The 18,827-nt window shown below is 37.6% G+C and overlaps 1 protein-coding gene across 10 annotated transcripts in view; it reads right to left on the reverse strand.

Annotated features, from left to right (window-relative positions):
- Nucleotides 1-18,827, reverse strand: part of TAFA2 (TAFA chemokine like family member 2) — a 197,753-nt gene that overhangs the window by 11,153 nt on the left and 167,773 nt on the right. For 4 of the 10 annotated variants that reach the window (XM_083827767.1, XM_083827765.1, XM_083827764.1 and 1 more), the window contains exons 3-5: nt 16,064-16,216; nt 14,872-14,996; nt 222-423 (exon numbers count right to left, since the gene is read on the reverse strand). In XM_083827767.1, the coding sequence (XP_083683893.1) occupies nt 337-423; nt 14,872-14,996; nt 16,064-16,216 (365 nt within the window). In that variant the 3' untranslated portion in view covers nt 222-336. The other 6 variants (XM_083827762.1, XM_083827769.1, XM_083827770.1 and 3 more) reach the window with 3 other exon arrangements.

Consider the following 18,827-nt stretch of genomic DNA (forward strand, 5'->3'; position numbering starts at 1 on the left):
TATTCTAATACTATAAAAAAAAAAAGTTCAGGTTTTAAATTGCGTAATAGGTAAAATGTATTTCCAATTTGTAATATATTTTTCCAGAATTTGGGTAAGATTCAATTTCAAATTATCCCCAGTAATGTGTTATCCCTAGGTGTGTTATTTTTCCAGGGATTTTGAATGGACAATAAGCCATTTGGATGAGATCAAAACAGAAACATAAATTATTTCCTTACCTGTAATTTTATCTTCTCTATGAGGATACCTGCTGCTCTGCTAGTGCAGTACTGATGTGTTTTCTGCCTTTGTCCCAAGCGTCAGAGATTCCTTTGGTGATTTTTCCCCACTTGATTACCAGCTTCCACTGCTGGCATTTTGAGGTAGTGCACTCACATTTGGCTCCACGAATACTGCCACAGCTGAGGGAATATAAGACAACTAAAAAACAAGTTAGAAAACAGCAGAGCAATATCCAGGCAGGAAAAAAAAAATGTTTAAAAACAATGAATCAGTCATCAACTTGAAACACTTTGATCATTTTCCTCTCTTTTTCTATCCATTTAGAGTCTCCAAATGAAGAGACTTTCCCATGTTCAGAGAAATTTTAGGCGAAGTAGTGGGTGCTGACAGAGTAGTGGGTACCCATCTAGAGAATATAAAATTATTTTAAGGGAATCTAATTTTACCTTTCTCCAGTATGAGTACCCATCACACTATCATTCTAATACAGGTAAGAAACAGAAGAAAGGTGGCAGATTTAAAGGATAACAGAAAAATCCCTATCACCCTTAATAGAAGTCTTAATAGAAGCAGGAAAAGTGAAGATTGAAAGGCTTTTCACCTAAAAGCTGTCATAGATGAACAATTAGTATGATCTCTCACTGCCTAGGGAAAAATATGTAAAGTCTGGTTCACTAAGAAGTAGTCAGAGTTATGGTTGCTCATTCCCAACTAATTATCGTTGTCATCTTGGTCATTAGAGAAAAAGAATGAAAAAGAGAAACCACTATTGTTGATTTAAATAAGGTAAATAAATACATAAAGCACAAAACAGAGCGAATGTACCATCCATGCTTGAAGTAGTGTGTAGACAACAAATTTCACTGTCATTCTTCTGCGATTCTGACATGTACAAGTCACAAGTTTCTGTGACATTCTTAGAAGCAGATAGCTTATCATGTTGATATTAATTTCAGAAAATGATGCCTTTGATGGTCTTCCCTGGCATTTTTCCAAACTCAAGATAAACTGATGCAAGTTACTGTCATCACTCATGCATGAACTGAGCAGAAATATTTTCTTGAGTATTATGGAAATTTCCAAGTGAAAGTTACAACTTTCTATAACTCGTGTGTACTGGGGATCACCTTAATACTATTTTTTGGACTTCATAGTACACAGAAAAGAAATATTCCGTCTAAGGAAAAGACAAACTCTATAAATTTAACTAAGAACCTTCTTTGGTATTCCATTTAATTTGTGTTTCTTAAAGAACCTGGACAGTTCTTATACCCATGTCTTCTCATTATCTCCTGACTAGTACACAACCCAAGACAAGATAAGTATGAATGAATCAGAGTAACTAATCACAATTAGTTACCAGCATTCTAAAATCTCAAGTAAAGAAGGAAAGACTTAAAGGCTCAAAAACTTCTGGAATGTAAGTAGCAATGCTGTGATTTAAGGTCAAGAGAAATACAAAGGACTCTTGAATAGTAATCTCTTGAATGACTGTCCAGAATAAATTGGCTTTGCAAGTCATCAGCTTCAAAGATGACAAGTTACATTCTAGAAAAAGTTTCTTGTTCCTTTTTTGTACATAATGTTGAACAATAATTATTGGCAACTGGAATTAGAAAGATGCCTTGAAGATGATAAATATGCTATGCTTTTCTTTTCCAATATCACTCTAAAAACAAGGCAGGAGAGAGGGATCTCAAAATTCTAGAACAAGTTCTGTGATTTTTCAGTGCATTTGCCAAGGTTGGTAAAAGAACAAGCAGAGGTAAATCCTTTGGTCTTCTAGCAGGGGTGTGTTGCTGAGCCACAAAGCTTGAATTCAAGATGCAGGAAAAAGCTATTGTTCTTCTTTCTAGCATGAGTAAAATATTTCCTGGTATTCTTAAACCTGAAGAGGCGCAGATGTTTTGGACCTCTTAAAATATGAAGCTCCATTAAAATTCTTGAATCTTCTATTTGTACTGAGTGTATAGATACAGGTTGTTTAGACACAATTCATTGTTCACTTGATATCATATCCATCTTCATAAACTGGGAGACACATATTCACTTCTGGTTTTAGAGGTCTTGCCAACATAATGCTATAGGTCATATGGTCACATGATACAAAGAAGTCATGGTGAACTGGATATTTCATAGCTTTACCCCAAAATCTCCACTTCAGAGCTCTGTGACATTTCTCACTGCAGATATGGAAGGAGTTCGATGATAGTCATTAGGACTGTAGCTTCTGAGACTAAATCATCTGTACATGCTAATAACGTATAAGAAAGCAGTATAAGAAGGCTCAACATCTACTTTTAGAACATATAAAGTCCTTTGGAGTCTTTTCTCTATGTACAGCATTAGTGTCTTTCCTCAGATGAACATGATCTTCATTAAGGTGGAAGAAGGAGTAAATGATAAGCTATGAAAACATGAACAATTTTGAAATTCTTATGAAAATAAATTTGATGTTGTTCCTCTTCTTTTTTTTTATTATTTTTTTTAATTTAGTCCTAGAGATCAGTCTTTCACTTATTCATGCCTTAAATACATTTTTTGCTTAAATTTGAATTCTTCTTTGATAGGACAGGACTATCTTCATTACTGTAATAATAATAATCTGATTCCAAATGGTTTGAGAGCTTTTCACTACTCCACAAGATGACTGTGTATAATGCTTTGTATGACACTTTCTCTAATCGGTATTCATTACTATCTATTTCCTTCTGACTATTAGAAGGAAGAAAAGCAGATCTGAAACAGGGTAGAACATATGAGGTTTTCTATAAATAGTCCAAATGAGTAAAGAAATACCTCAAGAAAATTATGAGATTTGGGAGAATTGAAAGTAATACCTTTTGGACAGTTGGGGGCCACCTTTCCACCCCTCACATCATTTCTACAGATGATCAGTGATGTATATATAGTTCGTGAAGCCTCTGCCATATAGAGGCAAGACTTCTGCCTGCAGCTATTTTAGTATGTAATGCCAAGTTTCAGAATACTCTCATCCCTCTGAGCTGAAATGCAATGTTTCTGACTTGCAGAAATGATCCAAAGCCCTCACAAACCAAAAAGGAGGATGAGACAAGGAAGGGCACTAGTTTTAGAGCATCCCAGCATGACTCGTATCATACTGGCATTTGAAAATCATCTTCCTATATGGCAACTTACGAGGTACTAGACAATGACAAAGATTTCCCATGAAAGTTTAAAAGGACTGCTAGATATTCAAAGAATATCCTCTGCACAGCTCTGAAAGGGCAAGGAAACTGCAAATGAGAGTGGAAACATCTTTGATTTTGGTGTCAGACCTTTTCTACTTTGTAGAGTAGTGGAGAAAACCAGTAATTTACATACAGCTTTCAGAACTCATTCTTACTTTCCATCACAGAGGCAGAAAATTATTCTTCAGACGTGAGGTTAGTTTGCTCAAATATGCCAGCAAAGGAAAAACTGGGGAGAAAAAAAAAAAAAAGAAGAAGAAGAAGAAAAAATAAAAAAAAATCACAAGTAGAATCTTTTGGGACAAAGGCAGAAAACCTCTCAGCTGGACTGATGGATTGGAGGATTCCCACATGGAAGAAAGTAATCTTTGCAAAAATCAGCAATTATTTAATTAATGACATGCAACTGAATCCATTTGTGTTTTTTCTTTGGCAGTGGCAAAATATTTTCATTTGATTTCACATTAATTCCATTAATTTTCAAGTTCTGGAGAAGTTAAAATACTTCTTTACAATGGATGCTAGCTGCAGTCTTACCTTAGGGAAAACTATCTCCTCATAAAAATGTATATACCATAACATATATACATATATTACTAATACTATGAGTATGATGAAAGGATTGCAAAAGATTTCATTTTTCATGATTTGTACAGTGTACCTGCTCAAAAAAAAAAAAAAAAAAAAAAAAAAAGGAAAGAAAAAGCCCTGTGTAACCCAGAGACAAGATCCAGGGGTACTCACAAGGAGTTGCAGCTGGGGATAGAAATAAAAATAATTCAAAAAAAAAAAAAAAAAAGCAAATTGCAAATCTAGGCAATTAAATTCTGCTACTTCAAAAAAAAATAAATACCATTCTGCTTTTCAAAATTATTTTCTTTCAAGTAATGAAGTAATGCACTAACAAGATCCTTCTGCTCAAAAGAGCTATACTTGCAAATGTTGCCCTTAACCCAGTCTCTCTTTTGATGTTCCTCACTTTCAGCCCTTAATATCAGTATCTTTAGGACTCAAACCAAACAAAATTTGAGATAGAAAATTTCCTGGTTGAATGTTTGCATACCTTGATGTGTCCAACAAGCTTCATTGCCTTTTGCAGTCTATGATTTTGCTTATAACATTTCACACTTTAAATAAAAAGCACTTAAAATTTTCAACATTCCAATTTTTATGAGCCTATTTCATAACTTTCTGGAATGCATTGGATTTGTTTTTATTTTATTTTATGTTTTTTGTCATATTTCAGTGGATTTGGGACAGATCCTTTTTTCCACCTGGTAATCAAGTCAAGAAGTCCATTCATATTTATATTGGTAAGTATGTATATATTGTATATATTGTATTGTATGTGTATATTGTAGTGGTAAGTATGAAATGAAAGATAATTAAGGCAAAACTGGAAACTAGGTCCAGCATGTGACATCAGACAGCAATGGATTGCTAACTTCTGCATTTCACTAAGTTTTGTAATTAATTTTGTAAATGATTTAGATTTCATGTATTTAGGGTCACATGCTTTTGAGAAAATTCAGTACTGAACTATTACTTCCACCTCAAAGCATTTGCACAGCATGTTGTACTATCTCTGTTATCTGGTCTTGTGGCAAACTCTCTATGCATGTTCTTTCACTAAAAGTGGCCTCTGTCACTACCTTAATCCCCTTTTAATCCCTCCTCTAACCCTTTTCATTATAACTTGCTTTATATTTGTTTGTTTTGCTTTTTTGTGGTTCTGTTTGGTTTTTAGTATGCATTTCCAGTGGGGGAGAGGCGGGGGGGGGGGGAAGGAATATGGCTTGTCTAGATTTCTGTGGGCCAAAACTCATGTTAAGTGCATTGAAACAGGAACCTATTCAGACTTGACACAGACTTGAAACAGAACCAGACTTGAAACAGACTTGAAACAGGAACCTTTTCATAGGGTAGAACTAGGTCTGCCAACTTCATGTTAAAGTAAATTTGGCATACAGTAGCTATTTTTAAGGGATTCAGTGAATTGCGTAGCCCTGAAAACTGGTAATTCATTCAAACTTTCTTAAAAGATATACTTGGGAAACTACAACATGTGCTGTCCAGGGATGCTATTTCCATCAAAATGTCCAAGTGTCCAAAATATTAGTGTTTCAACATCCTACAAAAAATACAGTTCTTCAGTAAGAAAGAATCATGATGGTAGATCAAAACAATCATCACTGACAAATATAAAAAGCTAGCTTGACCTCAGAAAATGTTATCCATTTTCCATTCCCAGTTCATTTGCTCCCTGAGACTTGTGTGCATTTTTAAAGAAAATGTATACATAGCATTTATGACTATTTTAATGACAGATTAGATACAATGGGTCTCTGAGTTAGCAATGAGAAACATGCTGAGACAGCTGCAAATTTCTGCTAGTGACATATTAGCCAAAGGCATGGAAAGAGATACCATAGCAACAAAGAGGCTGTCACAAGTGCAATCGCTCCTTTCCAAGGCTAATATTTTGCTACAGTCTGTGCACTTACGTGTATTGTAATTGCATGCTTTTTATGAACCACAAAGTATAGCTAGTCACTATTTGTGAGTTATTGCTATAGATCTTCACCCAAACTTAAGGTAGAAGGTGAGGAGTCTATAGATAGAGACTCTGAAGTAAGGCAGGGGGACATAGCAGTTTTAAAGCAAGGTAGTCTCTAAACTTATTAATACAGTTCCTTAAACACATTAGAAGAAACACTTCCTGTAATTATTTATTACAGCCACATCATTGATTTATCTTGTAAGTACTTCAAGTTTCACAGTGGTCAAAGCAAAAGGCAAAGTGTTCCATGTGATGGAGGTTAACAGTAGTTTTACACTGAAACAAATGTCACACAAGAAATGCACTGCCTTATTAGCGCAGACTGACCATAACTACCATACATCCAGCCTATGAGAAACATCCTAAAATACCCTATACACTATGCTTATAATTTCTGATTTTTTTTAGTTACGTCATCACCAGTGCTGTTTTTGAAAAGCTTGGAGGAAGGAAGAGGAATAAAGATATAAGGGAAGAAGTTATCACAATAGCAATATTTCTATTCAACTTTGACAGAAGAAAACAGTAATACCTTTTTTTTTTTTTTTTTGTCTGCTGCCTCTTAAAGACACAATGCATCTTTTCACAGAATCACAGAATTGTCTAGGTTGGAAGAGACCTCCAAGATCACCTAGTCCAACCTCTGACCTAACACTAACAAGTCCTCCACTGAACCATATCACTAAGTTCCACATCTAAACATCTCTTAAAGACCTCCAGGGATGGTTACTCAACCATTCCAATGCCTAACAACCCTTTCAGTAAAGAAGTTCTTCCTAACATCCAACCTAAACCTCCCCTGCGCAACTTTAGCCCATTCCCCCTCGTCCTGTCACCAGGCACGTGGGAGAATAGACCTACCCCTACCTCGCTACAGCCTCCTTTAAGGTACCTATAGAGAGCGATGAGGTCACCCCTGAGCCGCCTCTTCTCTAGACTGAACAATCCCAGCTCCCTCAGCCGCTCCTCATAAGACTTGTTCTCCAGACCCCTCACCAGCTTCGTTGCCCTTCTCTGGACTCTCTCGAGCACCTCCATGTCCTTCTTGTAGCGAGGGGCCCAAAACTGAACACTGTAGTCAAGGTGCGGCCTCACCAGAGTCAAGTACAGGGGGACAATCACCTCCCTAGACCTGCTGGCCGCACTGCTTCTTATATAAGCCAGGATGCTGTTGGCCTTCTTGGCCACCTGAGCACACTGCTGGCTCATATTCAGCTGACTATCAACCAGTACTCCCAGGTCCTTCTCGGCCAGGCAGCTTTCCAACCACTCATCTCCCAGCCTGTAGCGCTGCTTCGGGTTGTTACGCCCCAGATGCAGGACCCGGCACTTGGCCTTGTTGAAATTCATGCAGTTGACCTCAGTCCATCGGTCCAGCCTATCCAGATCCTCCTGCAGAGCCTTCCTACCCTCGAGCAGATCGACACATGCACCTAACTTGGTGTCATCTGCAAACTTAGTGAGGGTGCACTCGATCCCCTCATCCAGGTCATCGATAAAGATATTAAAGAGGACTGGTCCCAGTACTGAGCCCTGGGGGACTCCACTAGTGACCGGCCTCCAACTGGATTTGGCTCCATTCACCACAACTCTTTGGGCCAGGCTATCCAGCCAGTTTTTAACCCAACGAAGAATACGCCAGTCCAAGCCACGAGCAGCCAGTTTCTTGAGGAGAATGTTGTGGGAAACGGTGTCAAAAGCCTTACTGAAGTCAAGGTAGACCACATCCACAGCCTTTCCCTCATCCACTAAGTGTGTCATTTTGTCATAGAAGGCGATCAGGTTCGTTAAGCAGGACCTGCCTTTCCTAAACCCATGCTGACTGGGCCTGATCACCTGGTTGCCCTGCAAGTTCCGTGTGATGACATTCAAGATAATCTGCTCCATGAGGTTCCCTGGCACTGAGGTCAAACTAACAGGCCTATAGTTCCCTGGGTCTACCCTCTGGCCATTCTTGTAGATGGGTGTCATGTTTGCTAGCCGCCAGTTGACTGGGACCTCCCCTGATAGCCAGGACTGCCAATACATGATGGAAAGTTGCTTGGCCAGCTCCTCCCCCGGTTCTCTCAGTACCCTCGGGTGGATCCCATCCGGCCCCTTTGACTTGCGTACATGTTAAGTGCTGTAGCAGGTCGCCAACCATTTCCTCGTGGATAGTGAGGGCCACATCCTGCTCCCCATCCCCTTCCACCAGCTCAGGGTACTGGGTATCCAGAGAACAACCGGTCTTGCCGCTTAAGACTGAGGCAAAGAAGACATTAAGCACCTCAGCCTTTTCCTCATCTTTTGTAACTAAGTTTCCCCCCGCATCCAGTAAAGGATGGAGAGTCTCCTTAGTCCTCCTTTTTGCGTTGATGTATTTGTAAAAACATTTTTTGTTATCTTTAACGGCAGTAGCCAGATTGAGCTCCAGATGAGCTTTGGCCTTTCTAATTTTGTACCTGCACAGCCTCGCAACGTCCTTATAGTCTTCCTGAGTGGCCTGCCCTCTGTTCCAAAGGTTATAAACCCTCCTTTTTCTCCTAAGCTCGAGCCACAACTCTCTGTTCAGCCAGGCCGGTCTTCTTCCGCACCGGCTCGTCTTTGGGCACATGGGGACAGACCACTCCTGAGCTATTACGATTTCCTTCTTGAAGAGTGCCCAGCCTTCCTGGACTCCTCTGCCCTTCAGAACCACCTCCCAAGGGACTCTGCCAACCAGTGTCCTGAACAGCTCAAAGTCAGCCCTCCGGAAGTCCAATATAGCGGTTTTACTGGTCCCCTTCCTGACTTCGCCAAGAATAGAGAACTCTACCATTTCGTGGTCACTCTGCCCAAGAGAGCTCCCGACCACCACATCTCCCACCAGTCCATCATTGTTTGTGAACAGAAGGTCTAGCAGGGCACCTCCCCTGGTAGGCTCTCTAACCAGCTGCGTCAGGAAGCTATCTTCCACGCTCTCCAGAAACCTCCTAGACTGCTTTCTCTGGGCTGTGTTGTGCTTCCAGGATATGTCTGGGAAGTTGAAGTCCCCCACGAGATCGAGCGCTGATGATTTTGCAACTTCTGCCAGCTGCCTGTAGAACTCCTCATCCGTCTCCTCATCCTGGTTCGGCGGTCTATAACAGACCCCCACCAGGATGCTTGCCTTGTTGGCCTTCCCGCTGACCCTAACCCATAGGGACTCAACCTTATCATTCCCAGCCTCAAGTTCCACAATAGTTTGCTGATAGGGAGGAGCAGAGATCAACAAACAGCTGCATTACTAACATAGATATCAAGCTCAGTTTCAAGAAAAAAAAAAATGTCCTTTTCTTCATGTATCCCAGGACATATTTTATCTCTCTATTATTGCGTTGTCTTATTCATGTGTTGGTTATGAGTCACCATTAATGCTGCCTTCTGATACTGGGAATCTCAGGAATCAGCCTCAGGCCTTCAGCCCTCCTCCTTTAGCCCCCTACAAAGCATTACTACATAAAGGTATCTGAAGGAAGCTCTTTCATTCTTTGTTCTGAAAGAGTTATGAACAACATATTTTATAAATTGAAACAAAAACACAATTACTGCCTCTCCTATCAGCAGCTGTAATCAATTTAGAAACAGTCCAGCATCTGCAAGTGAGAAAGAGAAGACAGGGTAAAAATGTAAGCTGAATTTATAGGTAGCAGGAGAACTGCATTGATTCAGAGTAGTGGAATACACATGCTGAACACCATTTGGCTTCACATGCAGCCAGTTGGTATGTTTGCATGGTATACTTTCTCCTCTTCCAAGAACATTATTCAATTTTTAGTTTGCTTTAAACTCTAGATGCCATAATGCAAAATTAGATTAAATGGAATATTACAAATATCTGACTCCGGGCTCTCTCCAATATTGTTTGGAATGTAGATAAACACTCTCAGTATGGATTTCTCTACATCCTGGCAATATTTCTGTTCTTTTCTCACTAGTCATCTATCTCTGGTATTGATTTGGAAAGCAGATTTGGATTTGGAATGCAGATAAATAGACTCAATATGGATTTATTTTTGGCCTTGTAATATTTCTCTTTTATTTCTCTCTGTCCCTAGAATATTTATTTTATTTTTATTTTTTTACAGTACTCTATTTCTAATATTGGTTTGGCATATAGTTACATAGTAATATATTAGCTATTGATTTCTTTCTGTTCTGGACTGTGCTTTTCCCCACACATTAAAAATACCTAGTTTTCTGAGTGACAATTGCAGTTCCTTCTGCCTCTCAAAAAAGTGTGGGTACTCAGCTATTCCAGAAGTTACATGTACATTTCCAAAAGATGGCCTTATGCAATCTGTGTGAAAATACTGCTAGTACTTGTTCATAGAAAAGCACTACTTTGTTCACTTTCACCTTCTAGAGATTTTCAGAGGTTAATAATCAACACCTGTAATGAAATACATCTGATCATTTTGGTTCATTTGTACTCCAACTAGACTGTCCCAAAAGGATATGTACTGGTTACCAATTTCTGCTGAATAATAGATACTGGTGATGTTGCTCATCAGAGTATGATTCACTTTTTTAGCATATGGCTGTATGTCTTCAGAGCATGAAGAGTTTTGAAGCTTCTTTTACATTATATTGCATTTCATAGTGGTCAAAGCCCAAAAATTCCCAAACAGACAATTAAGGAGGTTTTTGATCAGCTTCCTACTGAAGACTACATCAAAGAAAGTGTCCTAGACAGCATCTTTCTTTTCAAAGATAAGCATCTAAATGTTAGACCCTAGGCTAATCATCACAGCTTTCCTTCGGAGTTATAGGGAGACATAAGCATATCCAAAAGATAATTCATCTGACCTATCATAGGACAAAACAAATTGACCTCTGGAAGGGGACAGTTCTCTCCAATACTAATAAGAAATTTAAGCAAATTAACCTACAATTTAAGCAAAGCCAGGTGAATTCCACTTTGAGTAATTTAACCAGAACTTAGCATTAAATTGTACCCTATTCCCCTTGCAGTTCTACCAAATCAAGTTAAAAGTTTAAGGACAAGGTAGTATTTCACACAAAAAACATCAAAACACATATCCCTACATCTTCATAAAATACCAGCCCACCTTCTCTGAAACAGACTCTCAGACTGTCCCTGAACTGAAGTCCAGGGACATTTCCTGACTCCCAGGCGTGAATGGGAGAGAATTTTCCCACTTCCTCAGTTAAAGCTCCTGGATTTGAATGTAAGACACTTAAAAGACATTATGGTGCACCATTTCACGTTTTCCTGCATCCCAGTTTCTGCAGAAAAGACACCTGGATTTGTAGGCTGTCCAGGAGCTATGACATGCTCCAATCTACTCCCAAGGTGGATGACTGAAGAACCAGAACGCCAGGAAGCATTGCAGCTTGCATGTTTACACAAGGCACATGTATCTTCTGGTGCTCTTATTTAAGGTAAGCCTTCATTATAAAGATAGTAAAAAACATACTGTTCTTAAAAATAAAAGTAAAGCCTGGCATTTGGATTTCCCTTTAAAAAGTCCCTACCAGAGACCTCAGATGTGGAAGAGGTACACCACGTACTAGACAGAAATAAGAAACAGGATTTTTTCTCTTCAGGTATGTTATATGACTGCTTTCCAGTCTTTGTAAAGGGCTCCTTTGTTTAATAACAGTTCATATTTCGTAATTCTACTAATGTATTCATGAACATCCTCTTTTTTTTTTTTTTTTTTTTTTTTGGTAAAATGCTCAGGAACATGCATTTTTCTATATGAAAAAAAAATATATTTTTTTTAAATAGTGTTTTAGTTAAATTGTCGCTCCCTTTTATATCCTTCCCCACTTGCATATTACCCAGGCCCAAAATTGTCAATTCTAAAATAGCATAAGCTTACTTAGTATTCAGTTTGCTCATGCACGCTTTCCCCTCCTCATTTTCATTATTTTTCCATGGTTAACCCCTAACATCTGAATCTCCCATTAATATGTAGACAAATTAGGAAACAAACTTTAATTTTTCCATACTATATGATTTTGCATTTCTAAGGTAAAGAATTGCCACCTGACTTTTCTTATGTGAATTCTGAGTACCATAAAGTTCATTCTATTTACAATTTATTATTAATATATAACTTTATTAGGTCCCCATATCTGAACAAGATGTAAAACCTCAAGTAAACCACATTTTTAAAAAACAAATATTTTTCTCCTATCATTCATTTGGCCTTTTTGCTTAGTGACTGATAAATATCAAGAAGTTGATGTCATCAATCTTTACAGTGCTGTGACTAAATATGCTAACAGATGTGGACAAGATAAATACCTTCTTTTCTATTACTGCTTTTATCTCTAACATAATGCTTAACTATTAACAGGTTGAGATGTGAAAATGTAGGTGCTGCTTTTGAATCTGGTGTCCTGTAACTGAGAAGGTAATACTTCATCAGTTAATTGGGTTACCTTTTCTGCACACGAAGGAGGCAAACTTACATTAAATGTTTGGAGGTGAATATAGACCTACTTAGACATTTCTGGAAGGCTTTCACAAGGCTCCTCTGGAGTACACTTAACTCACCCAGGCTGTTCAGTTCCCTTTGTTTCTTTATGCTTTTACATTATACATGACAATCACATATGGGTTATTTCATTTGACAATCAGAAGGTTATTATTCATGACTTCTTAATACTGACTCTCTGTACAGTTCTTTTATATTTTTCTCAAAAAAAAAAGGGGGTTTGAAACCACCAAGCACTTTAGAATTTTTCCTTTTATTTATAGACTTGGGAGAGCAGAAAAAGGAGCTACAAAAATAATTGTAGTCACTACATATTAGGGAAAAGTACTTGCTTTTGAAAGCAAGCTACTCTCAACACAATCATTGTCATTCCTAATGGCAATGTATATTTTACTGGGCATCAGAATGACATCTCTTAAAATCTCACTCTCCTGAGATTTTTTACCCAGAAAGACAGAAACCTTCATTTCCCTACCACCTGGTTTCAATGACTGAGACCAACTCTCAGCCAGAAATATTAATTCAAATTTGGGAATGTTTCAAAACAGTATTGCAAAAGCACAGGAAATGAAGGGAGAAGGGAGAAACGCATAGTACCTGGACAAACTAGAAGGCAAAATAAATGGCTGGGGATTTAAGGGGGTTAGTATTTTACTTTTACTGGTGATAGCTCGGCAAGCAGGTTATGGTGGCCATTGTATTGAATTAGTGTGCCTGATGACCTTTTTTTTCATAGCATCACTTCTGAAAAGCCTTAAAACGAGTCCTAAGGATTGCCACCGACCAAGTGGCAACTTGGCAACTTGGTAAGTGGAACTTCATAGCCTTTACCAATACAGAAAAGAAAAAAAAAAAGTCTTTTGACAAAATGGGAGGAAGAAGTATCCTCAAGGAGATTCTTATTGATGTCTCCCCCTTTTGTGACTTTTTTTTTTTTTTTCCTACAGGAGGGTAATCCAGACCCACACTTTTATTTACTGCTTGTTAAACAGTCGTATTAAATATGAAATGTAATGCATTCTTTAACACTAATAGTGCCATATATAATGTAGTAGTAACTGCAACAAATTTCAAAACACACACACATGCACGCCACACACACATACACACACACTTTTTTTCCTATTTCTATTGTCATTATCGATGGTTATAAAGTTTTTTCAGCTGTATTTCACATGTGCACACATTTTACATGCATAAATTCAGGTTTGTGTTGGCATGTACTAGGTTATGTATGGGCAGAATTCAAGCAAGGCTAGCTTCAGAAGAAATACGTTTGAAAGAGGATACAGGAGTGGAATTGTATATCAAACATCTAGGAAGTATCCTTCCTTTGAAGAATGTCAAAAAGACAAAAGACTTATGCATACAGAAACTGAGACATGCAGATCTCTATGTTGAAAAAAAGGAATATAATTCAGCCAGTACACACTACATCACTACAACCGAGGTGTACCAGAAATTTAGTGTCCACATAAGGCAGATTTCATTCAAATGACAGACACTCAAGCACACCTACATAAAGAATACACCACACTAGCAAGTTATAGCCTGACTATAAGCAAAACAATCATCAAGTACACGTGGAGGAGTGGACGGGTGAACATGTTTATGCTTACACACATGCATATGTGTCTTCAGAGTACATCTTTCCTGTTTTATGTGAATGGAGAACTATTGACCATGTAGAGATACAATTCTGGAGTTTTAGGAAGTTTGAACGCTTACTGCTTATCTGAAGAATCTGTTAATATTGTGTTTCTGTTAGGTACTAAAAAGCTTAGGTGACAGCAGGTTTACTTTGTTTTATGGCTTTGTATTTGATGAATGTTAGATATTCTTCTGTTAATCTAATTTTGAACCAATGATACAAAAAGTGTCAAATGGAGAAAAAGGATTTACTGAAACTCTGACAAAATTCTGTAGTAAATCAGTCATGCAAGACAGAGAGAACCAGGTCGTATTATATTACACATCTAATGCTTACCATACTCAGCCGTTTCAACGTTGAAACATGGTAATTCCATGTTACTGATAAAATGTTCTTGTTTGCTATCCTGTAAATAAAGAACTTAGCAGGGTCCATAGATTTCGTGCAACTGGTTTCAGAGAGAAATATATATCAGATTATAATGGATGTGATCTTTACCAGAAGCTGAAAAAGAGCTCAACTCTATCATCTCCACTGCTCACCTGAGAAGGTCTGGCATACTGCTTACCATAATCAAGCAATTGCTAAGTATGTTGAGACAAGTGCGCGGGACCAGGAAGTCCAGTCCCAGTAAGTTTCTTCTCACACTTTTCTATTCTTCTCAACTGCTGTCTTCCATGTGGACCCAACTTCCTGTGCACATTTTTTTTTTTTTTTTTACCTGTTGGTAGCATGTAAATTTGGTATCATACCTACCCTAGTTGTTTTCACTTTATTCCCAGAGGAACAGCTCCATCCCTTACGATCTGGAAGAACCTTACATTCCTCCCCTTCAAGACATGGTTGCATGTGGCACCACCATTTCTGCTCCACTATTGAAGCTACAACAGAAGAAAATAACCACATCTGCAAGTTCTCAAAATTGACATATTAATAAGTCATTATATTGCAACATTTATTTTCCAGGAAAATATTTGAAATATATTAAGTGACAGCTATTCTGTGATTTGCAGCCAGCTCAGAATCTCCATAAGAAATGAAGCTGCAATTTGCACAAGGTGTTATATGCTTCAAAGTCAATTTCTGTACTGTGGTGGTGTTTTTTGCTGTTGTTGTTTTCTAATTTACTGCAATTCAGAAAGTAATTTCGTAGCATTCCTTTCCAACTCTCATTTTTTCTTGCTCAGACAGATTTCAAAGTTTTAAGCCAGCTCTCTTCTTTTGAGTTAGTATATTTTGCCTGATCTACTCTATAGTTTAGCACAGGCTGATTAAATTTATTCCCCAAAGATGACATATTTACTGCTTCTCTGACAGCCAACAACATATCAACAGTAAAGAGATCATGTAAAAGGTGAATCCATCCTGCTCCTCTTTCATAGAAATAGATGCAAAAAATGAGCTGGTATTTTCCCAATTAAAACAGAAAATACAATGCCAGATTTGTTAAGTAAAACATTAATACTGTACTGTGAACAGAAAAATATATATATATATTGGTCTACAAAGACTTAAAAAAAAAAAAAGCAGAACTCTGTTCTGTTTGTTTGTTTACTGCTTTATGATAAAGATAAATATATAAATAAAATGTAATACTGCAGCATATGAAAATGATATGCTCATGTAGATTTTGTGTAAACACTTTTAATTAAGTGAATTTCATACAACTCTGAGGGCACTCTGTTAGTTAGGTCAAATTTAGCTTCTCAAGAGGTCTCCTTCACTGGCATCTGATAATTTCACTTAGCATTTCCACAGAGTAATAGCAAATAATTTGTTTTCACATCTTCCTCCCGTTCACCTTGGGCATGCCCTTCAAAATGCAGAAGCCTTCTTCCTCTTATTTTAAATAGCTAACTATAATAAACTGTTTTTTTTATGGATGTCTCTAAGCTAACAAAACACCCTAGGAACATGCAACCACAGGAAGCAATAAAAATAGTCGCACCATCAACACAAGAAGGAGCTGCCCGGGTGGTACCTGCTACCTGCCCAGGGAAGCAGGAGCACTTCACTGTCTGTGATCTTTCTTCTATCTTGTTCTTATTGCAACATCTGTGGAGTGCCACCACTTCACAGGTCCCGGTTTTAACATGGTGAGCTGTGAAAATAAGATGAGCAATTTGATAACATCGCAAGGTAGGCTCATACTGTTTGTTTTTCTGTTTTGTTGTTGTTGTTTGTTTGTTTGTTTGTTTGTTTTAATCAGAAATGCATTAAACTTGGCTCAGTAATGCAACCTGCCAAGCACGAAACTAGAATTACAATGATACTAACACTACAATGTGAAGATGATTTCTTTTCCAAATGTAGTATAACTATCTCAGGCAGAAAATGCTGGCTAAAGAACAATTGGAGAAGGTTGCATACAGGACTGTTCCAGTGAAGTGGGAAGAAAAGACATTATAAAACTAACCTAGACACTATATTAATTTCTGGACGTCCATAAACACTAGTATATTTTCTATAGCCGCATCCCAATACATAAACAAACAAACAAACAAACTAGGGAATCACATTTTAAGTCTCTGCCTGGCACTGCAAAGGTAATTTGGAAACATGAGGAATCAAAGCTTTTCAAAGCCCTGGGGGCAACAGGACAATCTTCATTATCCAGTATCCACGTGGTGTTCTAACCCATTACTAGAGTCATATTACTGGAGTCCTATGAGAGGACCAGTTTGGTAAGACTGGTAAGAAAACTACCTTTCTGGTTCAGCAGTCAGTTATGAAAGGATCCAGAATTCAGAAAAATAATTTTAACAGAACTTGCAGTGGTCACTGGTAAAGAAAATAAAAAACAGACAAGGTATTTCTGGGGATAGTTCATTTCCATCAGAAGGAATAGAGAAAGAATCTGAAATTTTAACTGGTATTGACCTACAACTTTGTACAGGAAGGAATATGAATTATGCAAAACAATATGTATTTCGGCAGCCCCTCTATTTCATCTGCTGGTTAACTTTTTGGATGCTTTATGCAAAGCCTGTGTACTGAACAGTACATCTACCTTTCACACCCTAATGGCAAAATTGAGAGTTTTTACAAGGTAAAGGCCCTACCAATTGACTTTCAGGAGCCCAACATCTATGACTGGATCTGCTCAGCTGTTATTGCACAGTATCAACTCTCAAAAGAGCTGAGGAAAGAAAGTATGCTTAATGTAGGATATGGCCCCTGACAATGTGTCTAGAGACAAAAGCCACAGGCAGCAATTAGACTCTGGATCTTCATTAACAAAACATAAACTACTAAACATTTCATTCAGGCAATTATGCATTTTTCAGTAGAACAAAGTCCACTGAACAGCCTGTGATCTTTGTAGTCACTCACTGCATTGTGCTACATCAGGTTAGATTATACTCTCTCATATCATGCCGTATTACAGCTGAAACTATATAACACAGTGAAATTCAATTAACCCATGATCCATCATATTGTGAGATATTGAAATATAACACATAAATCAGAAATCTAGGAGAAAAAAGTTAGAATTTTAATTCAATTGCAAGGGAAGCACTTTGCATATTTTTATAAGATGATATGAACTCTGATATTTTGATACCTTTGATGCTGAGTGAATAAAAGTTTATATTTTTATATACTTTAATTATTTTCCAACCATTTCACAGATTGCTCTGCCAATAAGAAAATCCAAGTAGATAAATTCATTTTTCTTAATACAATTATTATAGGGGTTGGTTTTTGTTTTTGTTTTTGTGAATATAACAAAAAATAATCTAGGATATCTTTCATATGCATAATATATGACAGCAAACACATACTGCTTCTGTAAATTCACATTCATTTTTATTTCGATAGGCAATTGCACATTTTCTACACACACATGCTAACAAAAAATTAATGATTTTTGTGTTATGAAAGGTACATTAAAAAAAAAAAAAGGACACTGAATCTAAAAAGAAAATGTAGTGAATTTCTTCCCACTTAATTTTTGGCTATATTAGTTTTCAGTTCTTTTCTGTATTCTGATGTGTCTCAGTGATCCTGAAATTTTGTCCTCTCAGTGTCTCACTACATAGCTTTACACAGCTCTTCCATGTCTCCAGAAACGGAGAATTCAGAAATGGGAGCATATTAGGGAGCATAGTGGTAAGATAAGGAATAATGTCTTTAAACTAAAAGAGGGTAAATTTAAATAAGACATTAGGAAAAAATTCTTTACTCTGAGGGTGGTGAGGCACTGCAACAGGTTGCCCAGAGAAGCTATGGATGCCCCATCCCTGGAAGTATTCAAGGACAGGCTGGATGGGGCTTTGGGCAACCTGGTCTGGTGGGAGGTGTCCCTGCCCATAGCAGGTGGGGTGGAACTGTATGGTCTTTAAGGTCACTTCAAACTCAAATCTTTCCATGATTCTGTGAAATGCCATAATATACCTGCTAAGCGTATTGGTATTGTGTACACCAATAGCCATCTGGAATGGAAGCCAGTTAAAAGAGTTGTTTTTAAAAGCTTTGAGAGAAAGGTTCATCCTGAAACAAAACTTTTGAAGGAGACTCACTTTGTACTAAACAGGAAATAAGGCATTTAAAGGCTCTTATTGGAAAAAGACTATAATTAGAAGAAATGGTCACTTATATTCATGTACAGTACAGAAAAGCACTTCAAAGGATGAAGAGATGTGAAAATGGGATTGAATAAAAGATAACCATATACTACTGATAGTGTCTTGTCATTAATAAAACTGCTT

The sequence above is a fragment of the Anser anser genome (assembly GCF_964211835.1).
Source record: "Anser anser genome assembly, chromosome: 1".
Lineage (NCBI taxonomy): Eukaryota > Metazoa > Chordata > Aves > Anseriformes > Anatidae > Anser > Anser anser.